Here is a 20,853-nt window from a genome sequence, read left to right on the forward strand (position 1 = left end):
AAGATCGGCATCGACACTTGAAAGATCTGCAAATCCAATTTAGGATCTTGAAAATCACGCTACTGAGCGACGCACGAACTTGATGAAGGCTCGTTGGAATCTCGTTTGTGGGATTCCTTGCACTTACATGATACAAGCTGCTAATTGACAATCCTGATGGCAACGTGCATATCATTGGCCTGCGTTTGTGCGTTTTTGTGTTTTTGTCACCATGTTTGCTTCTCCATGTACCTTTGTACGTGCGTGGCATACATCAAGAAAATGACGATACAGACGATACAACACGATACAATTCTATTATGCGAACTCCACGGTTCCTCCGCTTAATTAGACGTGTAAAGATCGGTTTGTGGGGTCGACCAATTGTTTGCCACGTAAACGGCCTACAACACTGCAGGAGGAAGGTACGTCCGATTCAACAAACCCAATCGTACAAGTACCTAGAAGGCCATAAATATGTCCAAAGAAACAAAGAAAGTGTCGCCAAAGGGGCTGGGAGTCATTGGTGCAGGGCTGGGAAGGTACGTCATATACAAATAAAGCCTTGTTTTGCTTATTGGAACAATGAGGGCGACAAACGTCCAAATATGTGCTGGATCTGATTGGTATCGTGTTGATACAAAAGATGTGGTCGTTCTGTCGTCCGCTCGTCCTTCAGAACGACTGAATGGCGATTGGGTGTCCTACATTAAAACTCCAAACATTTCATGCCGTTTCGTGATTTTGTGACTATGCACTGCATGATCTAACATATTCTATTCATCTTTTGTCATTATTTAGAACTGGAACTAGCTCTCTCAAGCTTGCATTGGCCCAAATTGGATTTGGAGAATGGTCAGTGATGGTGAAACCATGTCTGATATCCCCCCACTCAAGAACTGGATAATTTGCTATTTAATTACGAGCATCACCCATTGGTCCTAATCCACATTCAACATGTCTAGTTACCACATGCAAGAAGTATTCAAGCATCCTGCAGATGCAAAGATATTCAACAAGGCCTACAACAAGGAACCCGTAGACTGGCACGCATTCTTTGAAGGACGTGGATTCCATTCAACAGTCGATTACCCAACTTGCCAATACTATGAAGAGTTGATGGCTTGCTATCCTGATGCAAAGGTATGTCAAGTTGCAAAATCGAATCGAAAGCGCAACTTACCCCACTATCATGAGTTAACCAACATCAATTCAAACCAATGTCATGAGTAACCAACTTGATTCTTCCCTATAGGTCTTGTTGTCTGTACGTGACGCTGAGAAATGGCACGACTCTGTGATGGCAACGATCTACCAGGTAGTGCTCGTAAGCGCATCTGAGGCTTTTGGTCGCACAGCAGTCACTTGTAAAAACAGATCTAATTTGGATTTGCCAACATTCTAAACTTTCTATCAGGCCAAGCCCCGAGGTTTCGATGCTGTTCTTCATCGTTGGTTCTCTCCACCTGGTATTGCCACTATGTGGTAAGTGAATCTGAGCACTTTTGCTCAATGTCTCGGGCAATCGCTCATCGACCTTCTCGTTATCAGGGACAACCCAGGGCTCGAAGATTTGGGGGTATGCATGATGAGCGACGCCTTTTTTTTCGCTTGTATTTAAGCTGATATATCTCTTCCAACGCGTCACATTTAGAACTTTATGCAAAGTGGAAAATCTGTGGCGGACAGAGAGAATGCCGTACGTCTATTCAATGAATGGACTGAACGTGTCAAGAAAACTGTTCCCAAAGACAAGCTACTTGTATTCGATGTCAAAGAAGGCAAGCAGTTGACGTCGCAATAAAAGCCATTTGAAAAATACTGCATGTACAACGACGTGTCTAACTCCTTTCCTCTCAGGCTGGGGACCACTCTGCAAATTCCTGAACGTCCCAATTCCTTCAACTCCCTTCCCACACGTGAATGACACCAAGAGTTTCCAGACAATGATATCCAGAATCAGAATCATCCAGAAAGCCATGGCTCTAGTCGTAGCAGCCTCAGTAGCGGGTTCTGTATATGCCGCTGTCAAATACGACGCACTTGGAATGCTTAAACGCTTTTTAGGCTTATAAGATAACTGTGTAACAATGACTGAAATAGTTGGCAAATTTGGTTTATATCACAGTTTCAAGAGGAACACAAAATGGATGTATGTGTAGTTACAGTGTTTGAATCAGATGCGCTGTGTGAGTTCATGATAGAGCCTTTTCTAAGCTTGCAGCTATTTGAAATAAGGCGTTTGCGTTGTCTCGAATGTCCTCGTACTAGCGAATGGCAAAGTGTAAGTGTAAACGCGTCTCTTCGTCCTCTGCGAGAATGACCAAATCTTTCTCTCAACCCACTCCTGCAAACACGAGCTCGTACGAATGTACCTTGATGTTGTCATTCCCAATATCAGCCAGCGCACGCCGTAATGCCTCAAAGAGTTCCTCCATGTAAGCATCAGAGAATTGCACCATACTTATCCCAAACTGTGACATGACTGATTCGACCAGTTCTTGATCTGGCATGTCATGTTGAGGCATCAGGAGACTCCGTATGTGTCCAATAAACCACTTTTCCTTTCTAGGTGAATATAAGTGGTGAGTGAATGATCATCCAAGCGCACGACGAAAGACTTGACCAGTGAGCTTCACCTGGTTGGTGGATGAGCAACCACATCAGCGAGCGATGCTCCAGCACCTGAGAACTCTGTAAAGAGTTTCATGACGTCCACTAGCTAATAACGACAGCAAACTTTAGCTAACCTATGTTAGTTTTGAATGTTGATGTTGATCTGCTCAACACACTGTTTTGGTGGTTTGTTTGTCCATTCTACACGAAATGTCTCGTGTCTTTTCATCCAGTGATATCATTGCTCGTTTCCAGTCTTCTTGGTCTAGTTCATGGTTTAGTATTCGTTGGTGAAGTGATTCCAGTTCGGTTTGGGCATCCGCCATTTGAGAGCGCTACAAGGAAAATGACAGCGTAAGTCAAGGAGAGCATTTACAGGCATTGTAATCAACAATATGACTTACTTTCGGATCTGTAAATATAGCGTACTGTACTTCCCAGATTATTCGCTATCCTCCAAGCTTTGGACAGAGCGATTATCGAAAGCTTCATCAACATTTACCTCGACGTGTCGCTTATTACGTGAAGTCAAAGTCAAGGGAAACTCAATTGCTGAAGGGTCAAAGTCTCTGTTCTTGTTCAGTTTCACGCATCATCCACAATCTTACTCAGTGCTGGTGAATGATGCCCAAACAATCATCATCAAAGGAAGTCGCCCGGAGCTGGAGAATATCATTATGAGGTATTTACATGATTTACATTAAGATCTGGTCGTATTTTGCAGTCAAAGCTCTTTACAACTTCACGACATTTGGCAATAACGCAACCTCGATGGTACCTAACCTTTGTTTCCAACAACCAACAGTTTGAAGAACATGTGGACTATTCGCCAGACGATCCTCGTTGAGGTTAGCCCCGAGTCAGCACTTTCAACTGCAAACTATATAATGCAGTATTTGGTCGCGTCTAACACCCAACGCGTAGGGCTCAATATACTCGCTAAACGACACGCCAATACACGTCGGAGCAACCATCATCGGCAACGCATCACGAGGAATGATAATGGAAGTCGATGCTCGTGATTTCGACCATGTCAAGAACGAACTACATGATATAGCTATACAGTGTGGTGTCACGTCCGAACAATGGAATGATGCGGTTGAACGGGCTTTTGAGGTTGATCTCGGAGCGCCGAACGAGACATTGTCGTTGCCGAGGCAGTATTATCGTATGTTTAGTAGGATACTTGCCACTCGGTGAATCGAAAAGTTGTATAAATTGGATTGTCGGAATGTAATTGTATATTGCCAACCTTAAGGTGTAAATACATGTCGGATGGATTTCACCTTGTCGACATGTTGATATCGTACTACGAGTTACAGGCATGTTGACGTTATATGTGGTTGCAATAAAAAAGATGTTCCTGCATTGGCTACATTCTGTAGCGGTTTGCCTTCATATGCGAATTACCTTGAACAATGCTACATTATGTAGCGGTTTGCCTTCCTGTTCGAATAATCTTGAACAAGCTACTCATCAATCAGTTCATGGAAGTACTACGCATATACACATTGTAACAACTGTGTTGCATCACCTCTTATTTGGTCATCTTTTTACACAACTACACAATTTCCTCCTTTTTTATAACTCTTCATGAAGAATCTCATCATCTTCCAACGCCGGTGGAATCATCTTGGCATTAGGCACACTATCATCGTCGCCTTCTTCATCCTTAGTACTACTACTAGCAGCATCTGTTTCAGCTTCTACTTCAGGTGCAGCTTTCACATCTACATTTGCAGTAGCTTCTAACGAGACACCCAAATTCGTTCGAATGACTCGTTCAACACGAGCTGCAAAGTCATTTGAGTTCTTCAAGTCCCATCCAGATCGAAGAAGTGTGGTTTCATATAATACATGTACCGTTTCGATGAGATGTGATACTTCATCGGGAGACATGGAGTCGATTTTTTCGACTTTGGCGAGTAACGAAGTGATCTGCCGAAAAAAGGAAAGAGATTGCTGGTGAGCTAACGTGCAAATATCATAGGCAATCGCGTAACGTACGATAGGATGTGTGGGATTAATCTCCAAAATCTTTTTTTGCTTGGAGTAGAAATCCTTCATAAAGTCATCACCAGATTGGAAGGCTTGAGCAGCCATAATCTTTTCCATTGTACCAGACATGCCATATTCAGTGGCTACAATCGCTGTGGGCGATTTGGTCAACTTGTTGGATACGACTACTTTTTCAATGAATTCTTCAAGTGCACCGACTAGCCATTTAGTTAATGGCTCGAATGTCGCAGTTTGATCAGATTCTTTGTCCTTGTCAACATCGTCTTCGTCTCCATACTAGTAGTTAGGGTGTTACCGAAATACTGCGGTTGCTGTAGTACATATATCCTTCAATATTTTTTTCGCATACCTTGAGACCAGCCTTCGCTACATTCTGTAGCTTTTTGCCTTCATATTCAAACAGTCCTTGGGCGAGGTACTCATCAATAGGTTCATGGAAGTACTAAAAGCGGTTGTAAGAGATCGCAAAACAAGGAACGTCCTCACCAAGACTCATTCTTACCAAGATTTCATAACCACGGGTTATGGGCTTTTCGATCAGTGGACTACGTTTGATTTCATCCAAAGAGATACCAGTGACAAAGTAGATTTGTTGTTGACCCTTCTTCATTCTCTTTATGTAGCCGTCCAAAGACGTCAAGTCGTCTGAAGCTGAGGATGAGAATCGAAGCAACTTGGTCAGCCGCTTCTTGTGCGTTTGATCTTCTATCGCACCAAGTTTGATTGCTGCGTAAAGGAGTATAAGTCAGGAAAGATATGCGAAATCAGAGAAAAGCAAAAAGGCAGGCAGCAGCAAACAAATTTCATTGCAATGACTCCTAACACATACCAGTTCCAAACTGCTTGAAGAACTCATTATACTTTTCATCATTCTTGGACAACTTTCTAAACATCTCCATAGCCTTGCCAATCAACTTTTTCTTAATGACTTTCAAAGCAGTCGAGTGTTGCAATTGTTCTCGAGAGACATTGAGAGGTATATCATCTGAATCTACCAAACCTTTAAGGAAGGATAAATATCGAGGCAAGAAGTCGACCAACTCGTCGGTAATAAAGACTCGCTTTACAAAGAGCTTAATGTTTCGAATAATTTCATCAGCTGATTGAAGGAATTTGGGAGGAGCTTTTTTAGGGATGTATAATATGGCTCTGAACTCCACTTCTCCTTCTGCTTTGAAGTGATTCCATGCTTGGGGATCTTCAGTATCTCTATAATTGGAGATGAAGGTAAGTTAGGCTGATGCCAAAAAGAAAGACATTCCTTTGATACATACTTTGAGAAAGCCTTGTAGAACTCATTGTACTCTTCATCAGTGATATCGCTAGGATTACGAGTCCAGATTGGCTTGTTTCCATTAGCCATTTCCCAGTCAAATAAGGTCTTTTCGACAGGCTTGGTCTTTGGAATATCGTCATCTGATACTTCAGCGTCAGAAGAAGAAGATTCAGAATCATCTCCTACTTCTTCAGTATCGTCTTTAGATGCCTTCTCTTCTTCCTTCTTCTTGATGAGCTCTTCTCGCTTTTCGGCAATTTCATCGTCCGTTAATGGTACTTCGACACGCTCAGTGCGAGATGTCCATACGTAGATGGGGAAGTTGATGTACAAGGAGTCTATGCAATGATAAAGACATGGGTCACTTTTCACCTTAAAATGATAATGATAACGTACACTTCTTGACTAAATCCTTTAGTTTAGTTTGGTCCAAGTATTCCATAGCTTCAGCCTTGAGATGCAAGATGATCTGAGTTCCACGACCCAAAGTATCACCACGAGGATCTTCAGTAATGGTAAAGTCTAAATGATTGAGGAGACATAATAATAAGATGGAGCGTCTTTGGACTGCCAACTCAGGCCAATGACCACTTTACCACTCTGAGAAGTTGATTCCCAAATATATTGCTTGTCCGAGTTGTGCTTTGATACAACCGTGACACGATCAGCGACTAGGAAGGCAGAGTAAAAGCCCACACCGAATTGGCCAATCAATGACTATCGAGGGGAAAAAAGTGCGTATCGAACCCATTAGTGGAGTACCATTCCAAATCATCAAGCACCATCAACGTGATCTTACCACATCAGCAGTAGCATTACTCTCCAAAGCAGATAGGAACTCTGAAGTACCAGACTTTGCAATAGTTCCTAGATTTTCACGTAAGTCCTTCTTGGTCATTCCAACACCAGTATCAGTGATTGTCAGAGTTCCACGATCCTTGTCAGCGACAATAGTAATCTTTAGATCAGGGTTAGAAGCTAGAGAATTCTTTTCGGTCAGCGACAAGAATCGAATCTTGTCAAGAGCGTCAGAGCCGTTCTATAAAGTGCAAAGGGCAGTCAGTACATCATCACGAGTATTCTCAATATAAAATCCAACCCAAAATTCAGGAAATACAACATAAAATGATACCCAACACTTACAGAGATGAGCTCGCGTAAGAAGATTTCCTTTGCTTTATATAGCGAATGGATTAGAAGGTGCATCAAGCGATTCACTTCCGTCTCAAAGACAAACTTTTCTCCATTTTTAAGAGCTTCGGCTTCTTGGGATTCACTTAAGATCTTGTCTGGATCTGGCATGCTGGCAGCATTGTCGTCTGCGGTTGATGCTCGACATACTGATGCAAACAAGAATATAGCTATGAGCAGCAATATTACAGTCTTCCTAACGGATCGCGCCATATCTGGATGCGACTTGGAATAGTTCCTGCTCGACAGCAGCCTCGTTAAAGTTAGGTGGAAGTGAAAGACGAAACTGTCAAAAAGATGGAATTTGATCGAATTTTTGGGAAACGAGACAACCCCATAATCATTCGCATGAATCACGTCCACTTTGCATTTATTGAATTATAGAACGCGTTCAGAACGAGAATATCAACTTGTAGTCAACTAAAAACAGAACTTGTCCTGGTTGTTGAAGTTCTAGCGACGTTCGCTTTACAACGAGGAGCACCAGGGCCTTTCAAGCCAAAACGCACTGAATGCGAATCCATTCTGAAAAGAGAGCATCGTGGATCATTAGAACTGCTGTGGAACTGGCGTAGAACAACTGTTTAGAGCAAACTCATTCCGTCAAAAGTTAATAGAGTGCGTCGTCTATGGGACCGATTGGCCGCTCTTGGATGCCTACACATGATGTCTGAAAAGGCGGAATTGCCAGAAAGATTGCAATCTGAGTGAAAATACTACGAACGTGACCTCCTCTTACATCCGCAGAACCGTTTTTATTTGACTGCTCCAGACGCACAACGATTTCACTCCAACCAGGTTGGCGAGACTTGCATACAATACAATTCATTGACATCGGTCTTTTCGTGAAGCTCGTGCTTTTCTATGAACTCTTCTTTAACGACATCTCGATGAAAGTTGACGTATTGGCCAAATCTTTGACTACAGCGATCCTACCATCCTTGTCGTTCATAGGCGGTACTTTTGGCTCTAGTGATATGATGACCATCAGTAGCACATAGGACATAAATGCTTGTCGATCCTCTATAGATTTGAAAACATGTCGTAAAACTGCGTCAATGAATCTACTTTGATATTGCTGAGAATCAGCGGCATCTGAGGCAATCGACTAGTATGAGGAGCCACCATCGGAGCAATAAGGTCCTAACAGAAGATAAAGTTAATTGTATGTAGTTTGAATGATGACAATCTGTTGGCTGGCTAACACCCCAACTTACTTATCATTGCCATGGTCATTCAGTACAAACTATTTCGCCGGTGTAGGAAGACATTTACGTGATTTTTTAAGATAACGAGCATATACCATCTGCTCATTCGAATTTCCCTAGAGGTTGGAACCGGTTGGAACCAATAAGAGGAGTCCGAGAGAATGAATTTGAACTACTTTATATTCACTGTGTACAACTTCATCGTAATCATATATACGTTTTACAAAATATCCTTGTTTTCGTCGTCTTCTTCATGATCTTCGTCTTCATCTTCATTATCTTCCTCATCTGCAAGGAAGTCAGGGCTTGAAAAGTCCTTGACGTCCAGCTTGACGGTCGTCTGCACTTCATGAGTTGTGGGAGGAATGCCTTCCTTGGGCGTGCCTGGACCAGAGTCGACATCCTTGAATAGTACATTCTTGTTACCACCGCTGCCAGGTGCAGCAGCATTTCTGAGCAGTCCAGTTTCAAGACTCATGTCATCGGATCTTGACGATGACGATGATTTCCGATTTTGGCGCGTTCTTAACCATGCGAGGAAAGCGCAGTATGCAATTTCGGTGACAGCCATACGGAGGAAGATGGAGAGGAAGAAGTACCCGACATATACAGCATAGACATAAACAGGGATGTCATATCCATCGACCAGAGCGTTGAAGGCAGACGCGAAAGAAATGATGAGCATCAGGAACCATAAGATTGAAAGCATCCAAGAGGGGAGCATCAGACCAGAAGACACGCTGGCCCGAGTGTTTAATGCGTCGGAACTAATAGTTAAATTGGCGGGTCGAGCACCAGGTACACCAAGTGCGGCAGATGGGCTTCCACGTAATGGATCCTCTTCTTCTGATGAGGTGAGAGATGGGTGCTTTACTCTTCGGAAGAGTACACCAAAGGCGAAAGTGATAAATTGGCCGACCACTAGAGCAAACACAGTAGAGCCAAAGCAGTGGCCGTATCCAGGTATACCTCTTTCAAAGAAGTCGAATGAAAGAGATACAATCACTAAAGTAGAGTTTGCAGAATTAGCAAACGTTAAGGTGTCTTGGTAAGAATACTGGACATTACATGCTAGCTGGACGAATAGTGCGGTGAAGATAGCAGACCATCTAGCCAATCGTGAGTAATTTGTTCCTGCAGGAGGGTATGATACAGAGACAGCAGAGTGCTAAAAATACAGGAGCCTGTAAGAAGACGTAGGTAGGCCAGAAAACGGAGCTAAGGGGGAACGTACCTCATCTCTCATGGTATACCAGAATACCGTCCGGAATGACAGCTCTTCAGTTGACTTTTGTGCGACTATTCATTGAAAGGGGAATGAGCATCTTCTGTGTTAGCTCAACGTGCCAACAGCAAACACCTGTAAGATATTGAACATGAGTCTGGGCGTCTGGGCCATCCGAGAACCAATTCGCCCCGTTGAAGGTAGCAAGCATCTTCTTTGATCCGACTTCGGCTACGGTAACTTTGTCGGGTATCCAGGAGACTTGCGATGATACTTCAAGTCGTACTCCAACTAGCTCACCCACCGGAGGAGCAGCTACCAGGAAATCGGCCCACCCATTTCCGAATTTGGGCGCATTCAGACGAATCAAGCCAGAGCTTCCACGACTACCATCAAGCTCGAGAGAAATGCTTGTAGGTGGAAGTCCTGTGGACTTTTTGGATGTTGAGATTCGAACCTACGAGATTTTACAAAGATGTCAGAGGACGTAACAGGCATTTCAACAAATTTCAGTCACTAATTCCTACTTGGAAGAGTGTTGGTGCCAATTTCTGCGTAAATCCACTTGGCTTGTCACGTTTGTTTGCATTGTCTCTCAAATACATTAATGGGAATCCAATGATGTATGAAGCAGCTGTTTTGAAAATGAACAAATAAGGTTGTAATTGCATAGTCACGAAGAAGAAATAAAATCGGGAACAAATCCGACACACGCAATGGTCAACATTTCTTCTTGTTGAAAGCAGTCAACGTACTGATGGCACCAATAACTCCTGCGGCAGCGGCGTCATATCCGTAAAACTCTGGCTGTATCATAAAAGTCATTATAGGCCCGATAATCTCTATCTAATGATAGATTCCACGTGTTTTTATCAATTGTCAGGAAAGGGTGGAGTAAAACAGACTCGAGATGTTCGTGACAGTAGATTGAAAATCCAAAAATTTAGCAGGTGATGATACGAGCGGAAACGGGTGCAAGAGCTGGCACAAACCAATCCTCAATCAGGTTTTGTTACTAACTTGGTGGCCGGAGATTTTGATCATTTTAGCAATTAGCACACTGAGCGAATAGCGTTTGCAAGCAGTTGGTGGTGCCGAGCACGATGCAGCCTCCTAAATATGGGTACTATCGTAAGTTGTGCTTGAGCTCTTACGTCCCATTTTCCAATTTACTGAAATTCTTACAATTTTGGCTTAGCTGGCGATGCACCTACGTCAGAAGCCAATTTGAAGAATAGGCCAGCTGAAGCTGCCAAAGTTAGCATAAATGACATCAAGAGAATCACTGAAAAGCTCTCTGGAACCAGTATCGAGGAGGAATTTAGGAAATCTCAAAAATTGGACGCAAGTTGATGAGGCAATGATTCGATAGCACTATTCTGCTAATTGTTGACACAATATCTCTCATGATTAGCGTGAGAACCAACAAAAGCTCTCTAAGGAACGAGTCAAGTCTTGGGACAACACTGTTGCAGGCAATTACCGCGATAAACACATCGACTCGTTGAAGGACGCTTCTAATTATCAATGTTAATAGGTCAACGCAGGAGAAGACTACAGGCTCGTACTCTGAGAAGGTAGAACGATTATAAATTGAATGGTGAATCTTTCAGCCTTTAACTCTTTGTAATTGTCTAATAGTGAAGCAGAGGAACTTGATCGTCTTCGTCTAGATGAGGAATTCAGGAAGGACGCTCAAGCTCGTCGTACTGCTGTCATCGAGCGAGCTCGACGAATGCAAGAGGGAGAGCGTGATGCTGTTAAACAACTGCACAGCCGATTGCTGTTGTACAATGTCCTCCAGGTATCTTCCAGGATCTCATTTGAGATGGGCGCGAATTCAGAATCTGAGCAAGTGTCCTTGAAATAGGTTCGAGATACTCAATTGGTGTTGAAGAAGGAACGACTTGGCCGCGAGACCCTAATGGATGACAAGTACAAGACTATTGCATCTGCTCGAAATGCTGAAGCTGAAGTCAAAGAAAAGATATCAGCTGAAAATGCGCGTTCTAAAAAGTATGCTCTGGCTGAAGAGCAACGTCGACAACATCAAGAAAAGATTGAAAAGGAAGCAGTCGAAGCTGATGTAAGTTACCCAATTGAGGGGAAATATCGCATTTAACCAAGAGACCGATGTACCAAGCTCTTACCTAGTTCTCTCGTAGGCTCTTATGGAACAAGGATTGGCTATACGTCGAGCAGCTGACGAGTATCGAGCAGAACAGCAAAAGCTTGAAACAGAACACCAAAAGAAACGAATCGTCATTCACCAAGAACTGTCGCAAATGAAGAGTGAAAACAATGCTCGACAAGAAAAGGCCAAGTTGAAGGAAGCAGATCAACAACACCGTAACGAAGCATGGGTTGCTCGAAAGGAACGACAAACTGCCATGAAGAAGGACTTTGAGCAGAAATGGTTCAAGTGAGTCTTTGATGGAAAAAAAGCCGTATCATATTCTCAGTGAATAAACTCTCATTTTTCCTTCCATTTAGTGAGGCCCTACGAGCTCGAGAACTGATGGGAGAACGTCAAGCCAAGGATGCAGGAGATGTTGAAGCCAAGCTGAATGAGCAAATTGCTAGAGCTGTTGCATTAAAGGATGAGATTGCTCGTCGTGATCAGGCAAAACGAGAAGAGATCAAGAAGAAGCAAGGAGAAGAAGTCAAGAAGTACTACTATGATTTCGTAAGTACTTTCCGGCTGGAATTCCATTTTGGGCAGCTTTTGCTCATCAATTTCCCTCGTCCTTGAATAGAAAACACGACGTGCCCAAGAACGCCAAACGACCAAAGAAGAGGATGCGGCCACTCTCCAACTCTTCTTACGACAACGTGACGAGTACTTGGAATCTGAACGACAAAAGAAGGCACATGCGTTAGAAAAGGGCCGTGAATTCCAAAAGATACATCAAGCTCAAATGGTAAGAAAAAAGGACGTCGACTTGTTCTTGTTTGAAATGATCTGATCAACCAAATCCAACTTTAGGAGGAATCACGACGTGTTGTCACGAATGCTAAAATGGAGCGTAAGAACGACAGCTCTGCCCGAGATGTTCAAGAAAGGGAAGCATCAGAGCTACAATCTTACATGAAAGGAATTGCTTCGGAGCCATGGGCCGTAAACAATCATCGCATTCAAGAATACCTCCAGAAAACACTTGCTCAGAAATCACATTCCTAGGCAATGCGGACAGCCACATAGATCGCTTTCGACTATGTTTGGAATGCCACGTAAAAATTGTACTTTTTAAACCTGTGTGCATAGAGTTTGTTGGTAGAATATCATCATTTTATAGTATAAAAATGTTGCCATGCAGTCTTTATCTAGGTTCGTGTCCCTGATCTGTCCGTGATTCACGCCTTGAAATCCAAACTTGCAAAACACAACATACACACAAGCACATCAGATATGATAATATATTGAATAGCAAAACTAGCAATGAGCCTCTTAGCTCGTGCCGTGCATTTCCTGCTCAAGCGAGCTATTGGGCAGTTCCTACTCAAGGAGATTGACTTGTCTGATTTGGACGTTCAGATTGGCAATGGCCATGTCGCACTACGAAACTTGGAGCTCAATGTCGATGTAAGTGTCGCCTGACTCCCATACCATTGTATTCCTCCTCTCTATTGTTTCATTCGGCCTGTTTGCCAGTTGCTCTCCAGCATTGGCAATGCTTTTCACAAGATTTGGTGATCTCGTGATAATAACAACTAAAACCAACGTACAGGTGCTGAATGAACTGGCTTCCAACCTGCCATTTGTTATCACTGAAGGCAGAGTCAGTCTGATATCCGCCACCGTGCCTTGGAATAATCTATGGTCGGGTCACTGCTCTGTTGAACTCGACGGCCTGCATGTCGTAGTCAAACCCACAACCCAGGAGCCTCCTCACCGTATATATCATCTCACCTTTATTCTCTCCATTTCACTGTTTCTAACTCTTGTTTTCACTCTCTAGAAACGGTTCGATCGCCCGTAGATGACTCGCCAGCAATTATGTCGTCTTCGCTTCACTTTGCCGACGACTTTTTGCATCATGAAGTAGTAGACGATGCAGAACTCGATCAGGCATTCAAGCCTCGAAAACAAACCAGTTCCGACGTACGATCTGCTGCACCTCCTCCACGTGTTGGAAGTGTGACCAGCACAGTTGAATCAGATTCTTCAGATGGGTTGCATGCAGTCGCAGGATTTATGGATGCCATACTGTCTCGAGTCGTAGTCACGGTCAAAAACGCCATGATCCGAGTCGTATTTAGGTCTTCTTCAAGTCTAGCACCCCCATCCACGTCGGCGACAAATGATTACCATTTGGATGTATGCTTGACTCAAGCCTCCTATGGAGGAGCTAGAGCTGATGATACCGTGACTGGTGTATTAGACAAGGTAGTTAGATTAGGACAGGCATCTATAAGTCTAAATCAACTACAGGAGCCCGCAATCACCAAGCGACAGTCACCGACTGAATCCGAGGATGTATTCGATATGGAAGGAGTCAATAACAGTCCATCTGCACCATCCGATAATACTGTATATAGTTATCAAAGCGTCATTATGATGATCGGATCTGATGTGAATTCGACAAGCACTTGGATGCACTTTGCCTCGAAAAGTCCAAACGATTCTGGTGCAAGCTTATATGCTAGTGCTAGTGAACATGCACCAGCTAAATCATCCATATCAAGCACACACCCAAAATATGACTTGGCTTGCTACATTCCAGGAGTCTGCTCATTGCTTTTTCCATGCCATTTTCCAGTCATAACGGAATTGGCCAGTGTAATTATAGATAGTACTCGACAATCTGCTTTGAATGGAGACTCTCAGAATGCCAGTAATGCTGCATCTCCTTCGCCATCATCGCCACCCGACACTACAAGTCGATATAGAAGTAGTGGACCATCCTCATACTCGTCTCCTCGTGATCGAGTTGTACCTCCAGGAGCATGGACATCACATCGTAGCTCGTATGATGATGTTTGGGGTGACGATCCAGCTCCCAATTTATTGGATGGTAGTTATCTCACTGGACATGGTGGTGATGGCATGTACACACCTGTATATGATGCACTCGTTCGAGTCGGACTGTATATACGTAAAGTCGGAATATTTATTGTCTTGAATACTGATAGCTTTAGTGAAGCAGATGTAAAATCCTTTTACAAGTCATTTGCTGAATCATGTGGTACCTTGAAACCTGATGTGGATTTGACCACTTTGGATCTTACATCCTTGACTGGTTTGTCTGGTGAAAAGTACTTTGCAGACAAGGGCATATCGCCAGATGCTGTTGGAGCGAGTCTCAAAGCCGGTCATCTCAAACTGGAAATATCGAGTGTGCTTGTACAGGGCCAACAAGAGACGGATGCATTCTTTAGCTCTAGATATCAGGAAACAGCACGTAGACTTATATTAGAGCTTGCAGTAGACACAGGAGCTGTCTGTGAATGGATTACAGATCGAAATATTGGTACGTCCGAGCTAGCAAGTCCTATTTTTGGTCTGTGACTAAATTAGGCACCATGATTCTAGATTCTGAATCACAAAGAAGTGTAGCTACTCCAGCATTCGATGCTTATAATGATATTGTCAGCTTTGATTTATACTCTGATCCAAGTCGTATTCCAACAATGCTGGCCCAACTCAATCACAAATATCAACCTGGCGCTACAGAATTCGCTCGATGGCCTAGTAGACATCGATTATCACAGCCAACTCATTCGCTTCGAAGTTTAAAAGATACTTCTCGCCCACAACGAGCCATATTTGCATCGTTTGAACAATCAATACCGCTTCCTGAAACACCAAATAGTGGTAGAAGACGCAGACATACACCGCCACAAATGTCCATGGCATCTCCGGTAATGTCAAATCATCTCTTGAATCAAGATTTGAAGATTGAATTGGGTGTTGTACATCTCAACTTGGATTTGAGACTACTGGATCGTGTATCTCCACTCTTGAAGAAGCTCAAGATACCGAAAAAACCTGTAGTCTCACCTTCTCAGCCATTGTCGCGTGCTCAGAATCAGTTCCAGTCTGATTTTATGTGAGTGATAATGTCTACGCGGCAATGATTCTGTATCATCTAACTGTCGCTTTTTCGCGCTCAGGCAACGAGATACCGTGGGATCAATTATACAAGATTTAGAACAACGGGACGTAAAAGATGTGAGTTGTGAGTTCTAGCGAAACTGTCATTCTATGCTCCTCAATATCTTTTGTTGGTCACTTAGGGTTCAAACGTGGTCAAGACAAACTTCACGCTCAAGATGCCTTTGGTGAGAATATGGTTGGCATCTCCTGATATGAGACATGTATATAAGCCTGCTTTGAGAGCTCGTGCAGATAGGTGAGCATGCAAGACTGGGATCATTTTTCCCTCTCAACATACATACCTTAAAATTACTCCTTCGTAGAGAATGTCATATACGACCACACATGCTGGTCTTGGATCTCATTGACTTGCATGCGTCAACATCAATGAGCACCAGAAAGTCGACGGGAGATGGTGCACGTCTCAACTCTGACCGTCGTCAATCTGAAATTGGACGTGAAGCTAGCACTGATGCTAAAGCTCAACTCTGGGAGTTAAAACTACGTGAAATTGGGTTGTCTTTGGCCAAGAATGCTGCAGCGAGGTTGCCAGGAGACTCGAAATGTGAGATCCATTTTGGCCGACATTGTTTTTTTGCCAGTGCCAACCTTCAATTTCTTCCTTTAGATTCTTTTGAACGTGTAGTCTCTGTAAAGCCTATTCTTCATATTGGTAGCAACTTGCAAGCTCGTACCACTGAACCAAGTCAGATGGACTCTTCACAGAATGTGCTTGTCAAACTCTATGTTCAGGATGTATCCCTATCTTCAGCATTTGAGCAACATAGTGTCTCATCTGCTATCGGCGAAGGCTTTCCACGTGTCAATGAAGAGACTGAAGAAGATTCTGGATGGGGTTTGAGAAGCTGGTATGATTTGGGCTCGAGTCGAAAGGCTCAGCAACCTGATGCCTCATTATATGGTCATCGAGATATGGATGATGAGCTGATGTGGTTTAAGCAGAGAGCTATTCGTGAATCGGTGGGTGATTCCAGCGTGACAGGTGTTATGAGTGCGTTATGTCTAACTCTTTTTGTTCTCCACAGAGAGTGTTTTTAAATTGTCAGCTACCTCCATTAGCCATAACCTTACCCAAAGCTGATTTCGATATAATCCAACTATTGGCTAACGAATTAACATTATGGCAACCACAAACAATCCAATCTTTTGAATTCAATATTCCATCAGATGATGATGATACATCTACCAATCAGCAAAGTGAAACCACGTATGCAACCGCTGATGATGATTTCTCAAATCCTGGTAAATTTTCGTATGCAAAGAGACCTACTGATTTTACTGCTGAAGTGATGTTTGAATCAAGTGAGTTGAATTTGGTGATCGGACAACGCATATTTTTTGCGAGTGCTCACCATTTGCATTGTTGTTAGTCACTGTCACCATACATCCAGAACGAGTTGCTCTCGATAGACCAGAGTGTTGTGCATATGAGCTGTATTTGCAATCCTTATCTGCATTTATTGTTCAAGGATATGATGGGAAGGTAAATTTTAGCTTTCTGCTTGACTGATTGATCTCCCCCATTAATCGAGTTTTTTAGCCAACAACTCATGGATGGTTGGACGTGGATGAGGTATCAATGACGTGTATAGACCCATTTGATGATGTACCCACTCGCAAAGTCTTGTTTCGTCGAACCTTACCTCCTACAGTAAAGGTAAAAGTCGAGTTTGAAAAGTGCCGAAGAAACGAAAAATGACCAAAGCCCCTTGCGTCGAATAGCTACATCAGACTTCATCCATGCTGGTCTCATCATTTGTGATTCACTCCGACAAGGACTTGAATCATAAGGACATGTCTGCGAATATTGAGATATCCAGGTTTACAGCATGGGCTCCACTTGACCCTTCAGTCGCACTCGATATTATGGCATTTGTTAAAGAAGCGCCTGAGGTGAGTATTGATAGCTGGACTAGCAGATTTTTTTTTGTCTCTGATCTAAACTCAAACGTGATAGTTGATTTTCGTGGACATTCCTACTCGATCTACAGCTCTATCTCTAGTCCTTGGGGACTTTTGCATTACTCACGATACACTAGATGCTCCACATAAAGTAGTCAGTGTCACAGACAATCTCAAAATCTCAACCAAGCTCATGCCACCAGGATTTCCTACCCAAACCATCAAAGTCGTCATGCACAATTCCTCAGTATATCTTTTATACGATGACTCGACTTCTGCTGCTGAATCAGCGGAGTATTTGTTGGCAAAAGCCGTTGATGCTGCTTCATTGGGTGGATATACTAATATTCGCAAGTATTGGACTACTTTGGGATATGTGGATGTGGCTGCTATTGATTTTTTGGATGTTTTGGTGCGAAAGAATGAGCAGGATATGCTTCCTAAAGTTGAGGTAACGGGCGAAGGTTGCAAAAAATCAAGTGTTTCGTGGATAGTCTAATCATTATTCTCCTTGATTGTTGACTGTCGTAGGTGGAAGTCACTGATCATCAAGTCACTATTGATTTGTGTGCTGATTCAGTTTCAACGCTTGTTGAACTGTTTCAGATCATTGGAGAAAAACTAGCATCTCACAAGTATGTGCATTTGTGTAATCGATGCTCCCTTTGTGCGCTAACACGATTTTCAATAGGCAAGTGCAACCTGAAACTCCGGAAGAGCCTCAAGAAGATGTTCCTGATAACGATACGATGGGTAAGTGAATTGGCTGTCTGAATGCAATCTTGGTAGGTCCTCATATCTTTGTCTTTTTCCCTCCTATAGCCAATGTCGACCAAGATGCATTCAGGCAGACTCAACCTCGAACATCAGATTACGATAATGTCATTGTCATGGATGACTTTTTCGGAGATGATTTACTAGAAGAGGACGATGAAGATATTGTCTCACCAGTACATAATCCACGAACAAACACTGCTAGTAGAGCTCGACCTGGAGTTAGTGGTGCTGGATCAGAAGATATCATCAGATGTTTGGATGAGCCAGAGTCCTTCAAGTTTATTGAGAATCACTTTGATATGATGATGTCACTTCGAGATCAGGAAACGCAGACTAAGAAGCAGTAAGTTTTGAATTCCGAATTTTCAATATTCTTAATGTGCTTAACGATTTTTTTGCAGGGTGGATCCAATACAAACACGAATCGTAGTCAGTGACTTTGATATCTGTCTACGAATTCATGATGGATTTGACTGGCCAGTAGTACGAGCCTATGTAGCTGAACAAGAAGAAATCGAAAAGAAACGACGTCGAGAATGGCGAAAGGGTAAATCACGTAGTAGTACTCGACCACCTGAAGGCGGTCAATCAACTGAGTCATTGGAGTCTGCTACAGATATGGACGATGATAATCATACTGCACCATCTGAATACAATCCCCCACCGTCGTCTCGAAGCACATCACGACCTAAATCAGCTGGAACGTATACTCCAATGGGTGATTCTATGTTTGATGATTCCGATAGTGTACATTCCGGTACAACATCCGGTCGACAGCATGCCCACTCTGCAAATGCAGCAGGACATGCAGCATCCTCATCAGCAGCAGGAAATGATGCCAACAGAAGCACTCGAATACAATCACTCGCTCGATCTGAATCAAGACTTGATTGTCGACTTGTGTCTGTACGTTTCGAGTATGATACGTACCCAGAGACACTGCAAAAGAGTTTCCGTGGCGTCTTGACGATTCGAGATTTCGAGATTATTGATAATGTACGAACGAGTCGATGGCGAAAATTCCTTAGTCGATTACGTGGTGAAGGAGCCGATCAATGGAGCTCTAGTGTGAATATGTTGAGAGTTGATGTGATGGGTGTGCGATCTGGTGGTAAAAAGTCGGAGGAGTTTAGGTTGAGGGTAAGCTGTCTGTTTCCTTGATGGCTGAGTATCATTCTTCGTGTTCGGCTTACCGGTTTGTTTTGGCATGTAGGTTCGAGTACTCCCAATGAGATTATTTGTGGATCAAGATGCTCTTACATGTTTGATACGGTTTGCTACATTTGCAAGTCCAATCAAACGTCCGAGCAATGGTGCTTCGAAGCCTGATACTACCTTCTTCCGTAAGCAAACGTAAAAAGACTTTGATCATCGGAATCACATGCTTACTGAACTTCGGTTTTTATTAGAACTGGTCGATATACAACCCATATCATTCAAAATCGATTACAAGCCCAAACATCTGGACTATTCCAACATTATCCGAGATGGGAAAGTTATCGAGTTTATGAACTTGTTCCATTTCGATAGTGCTGATATCACCTTACGGGCTGTTCGACTTACAGGGGTATATGAACTTCTTGCAGACCCTTTTTTGCACAGGTGCGAACATCTCGGCTCATATCATTTCAATTTCAATGTTAGATTCGTGGAGCAGAACGACTAGTAGAACGACTCATTAGTGAATGGCTTCCTCATGTACGAAATACGCAAGTCCCACGAATGATGTCTGGCCTGTCGACAGTTCGACCTATAGTCAATTTGGGTAATGGTATTGCAGACCTAGTTTTGTTGCCTATTGAGCAATTCAGAAAGGATGGGAGAATCATTCGAGGTAATGAATTGACGTAGAATTTCTTTTTTTTTCGCGTCTTGAAACTTCTCTCCCTGCCGATAGGACTTCAAAGAGGTGCCAAATCATTCGCCAAAGCAGCAACTTTAGAATCCATCAACTTGGGTGCCCGCCTAGCAGTCGGTACACAAGTACTACTAGAAGCAGCAGATGATGTCCTCTCATTTGAAGCAACTGGTGAAGAAGGAGAAGAAGGAGACATACTCTATTCATTCGATGATGATGGTGGATCAAGTACTTCAATTGGTACCAGTGGTAGTAGTAATTCTGTGTCGGGAGCATCAGCAACTCCATCCAAATTCTCCGATCAACCACGCAATGTACGAGAAGGAGTCGAGTCTGCTTATCGCTCTCTGCGACGCAATTTCGGAGATGCTGCACGAACTATATTGGCTATTCCGACTGAGATTCAAGAGAATCCTGGTGCTCAAGTGAGTGGTGACACCATGTCCAATGTCCTCTTTTAGCCTCCTGCAAATACTTACGCATTGCCTTCGTTTTTATAGGGAACAGCTGCAGCAGTTATACGTGCAGTACCAGTTCTAGTCTTAAAACCGATGATTGGTACTACGGAAGCTGTTTCCAAGACTCTACTCGGGTTGCGTAATCAAATTGATCCAAGTAAACATCAAGAAAGTGAATCAAAGTACAAGAATTAGTAGTAGTGGACTATCGTTTTGCACAGACATA

The 20,853-nt window shown here is 43.1% G+C and overlaps 6 protein-coding genes across 6 annotated transcripts; 3 read left to right on the forward strand and 3 right to left on the reverse strand.

The window, feature by feature from the left end:
* Nucleotides 1-456: 456 nt before the first annotated feature.
* Nucleotides 457-1,783, forward strand: SmJEL517_g03107 (uncharacterized protein; the record flags this gene model as incomplete). The annotated part of the gene is made up of 7 exons (XM_031169035.1): nt 457-521; nt 781-834; nt 945-1,122; nt 1,235-1,306; nt 1,397-1,464; nt 1,531-1,558; nt 1,634-1,783. 7 exons carry the CDS (start codon nt 457-459, stop codon nt 1,781-1,783), a joined length of 615 nt encoding a protein of 204 aa, XP_031024995.1.
* A 391-nt stretch (nt 1,784-2,174) lies between these two features.
* SmJEL517_g03108 (uncharacterized protein) lies at nt 2,175-2,921 on the reverse strand (the record flags this gene model as incomplete). The annotated part of the gene is made up of 4 exons (XM_031169036.1): nt 2,175-2,246; nt 2,355-2,547; nt 2,619-2,701; nt 2,772-2,921. 4 exons carry the CDS (start codon nt 2,919-2,921, stop codon nt 2,175-2,177), a joined length of 498 nt encoding a protein of 165 aa, XP_031025004.1.
* Nucleotides 2,922-4,176: 1,255 nt separating this feature from the next.
* Nucleotides 4,177-7,294, reverse strand: SmJEL517_g03109 (uncharacterized protein; the record flags this gene model as incomplete). The annotated part of the gene is made up of 10 exons (XM_031169037.1): nt 4,177-4,533; nt 4,603-4,890; nt 4,964-5,056; nt 5,117-5,340; nt 5,444-5,823; nt 5,889-6,228; nt 6,287-6,412; nt 6,487-6,607; nt 6,690-6,929; nt 7,034-7,294. The coding sequence occupies 10 exons, from the start codon at nt 7,292-7,294 to the stop codon at nt 4,177-4,179; spliced, it is 2,430 nt and encodes an 809-aa protein (XP_031025003.1).
* A 1,215-nt stretch (nt 7,295-8,509) lies between these two features.
* Nucleotides 8,510-10,339, reverse strand: SmJEL517_g03110 (uncharacterized protein; the record flags this gene model as incomplete). The annotated part of the gene is made up of 6 exons (XM_031169038.1): nt 8,510-9,294; nt 9,358-9,457; nt 9,524-9,588; nt 9,650-9,971; nt 10,042-10,148; nt 10,270-10,339. 6 exons carry the CDS (start codon nt 10,337-10,339, stop codon nt 8,510-8,512), a joined length of 1,449 nt encoding a protein of 482 aa, XP_031024939.1.
* Nucleotides 10,340-10,617: 278 nt separating this feature from the next.
* On the forward strand, nt 10,618-12,695 carry SmJEL517_g03111 (uncharacterized protein; the record flags this gene model as incomplete). The annotated part of the gene is made up of 9 exons (XM_031169039.1): nt 10,618-10,645; nt 10,713-10,820; nt 11,052-11,091; nt 11,156-11,318; nt 11,385-11,600; nt 11,680-11,936; nt 12,008-12,200; nt 12,271-12,435; nt 12,501-12,695. The coding sequence occupies 9 exons, from the start codon at nt 10,618-10,620 to the stop codon at nt 12,693-12,695; spliced, it is 1,365 nt and encodes a 454-aa protein (XP_031024940.1).
* A 258-nt stretch (nt 12,696-12,953) lies between these two features.
* Nucleotides 12,954-20,822, forward strand: SmJEL517_g03112 (uncharacterized protein; the record flags this gene model as incomplete). The annotated part of the gene is made up of 22 exons (XM_031169040.1): nt 12,954-13,097; nt 13,243-13,408; nt 13,474-14,985; nt 15,048-15,564; nt 15,629-15,686; nt 15,752-15,867; nt 15,935-16,176; nt 16,240-16,592; nt 16,658-16,934; nt 17,003-17,115; nt 17,173-17,289; nt 17,355-17,525; nt 17,590-17,985; nt 18,066-18,169; nt 18,226-18,287; nt 18,357-18,654; nt 18,713-19,451; nt 19,525-19,654; nt 19,721-19,878; nt 19,956-20,145; nt 20,209-20,594; nt 20,670-20,822. The coding sequence occupies 22 exons, from the start codon at nt 12,954-12,956 to the stop codon at nt 20,820-20,822; spliced, it is 6,402 nt and encodes a 2,133-aa protein (XP_031024941.1).
* Between the last annotated feature and the right edge of the window lie 31 nt (nt 20,823-20,853).

Source organism: Synchytrium microbalum (assembly GCF_006535985.1).
Source record: "Synchytrium microbalum strain JEL517 chromosome Unknown SmJEL517_scf0015, whole genome shotgun sequence".
Classification (NCBI taxonomy): domain Eukaryota; kingdom Fungi; phylum Chytridiomycota; class Chytridiomycetes; order Synchytriales; family Synchytriaceae; genus Synchytrium; species Synchytrium microbalum.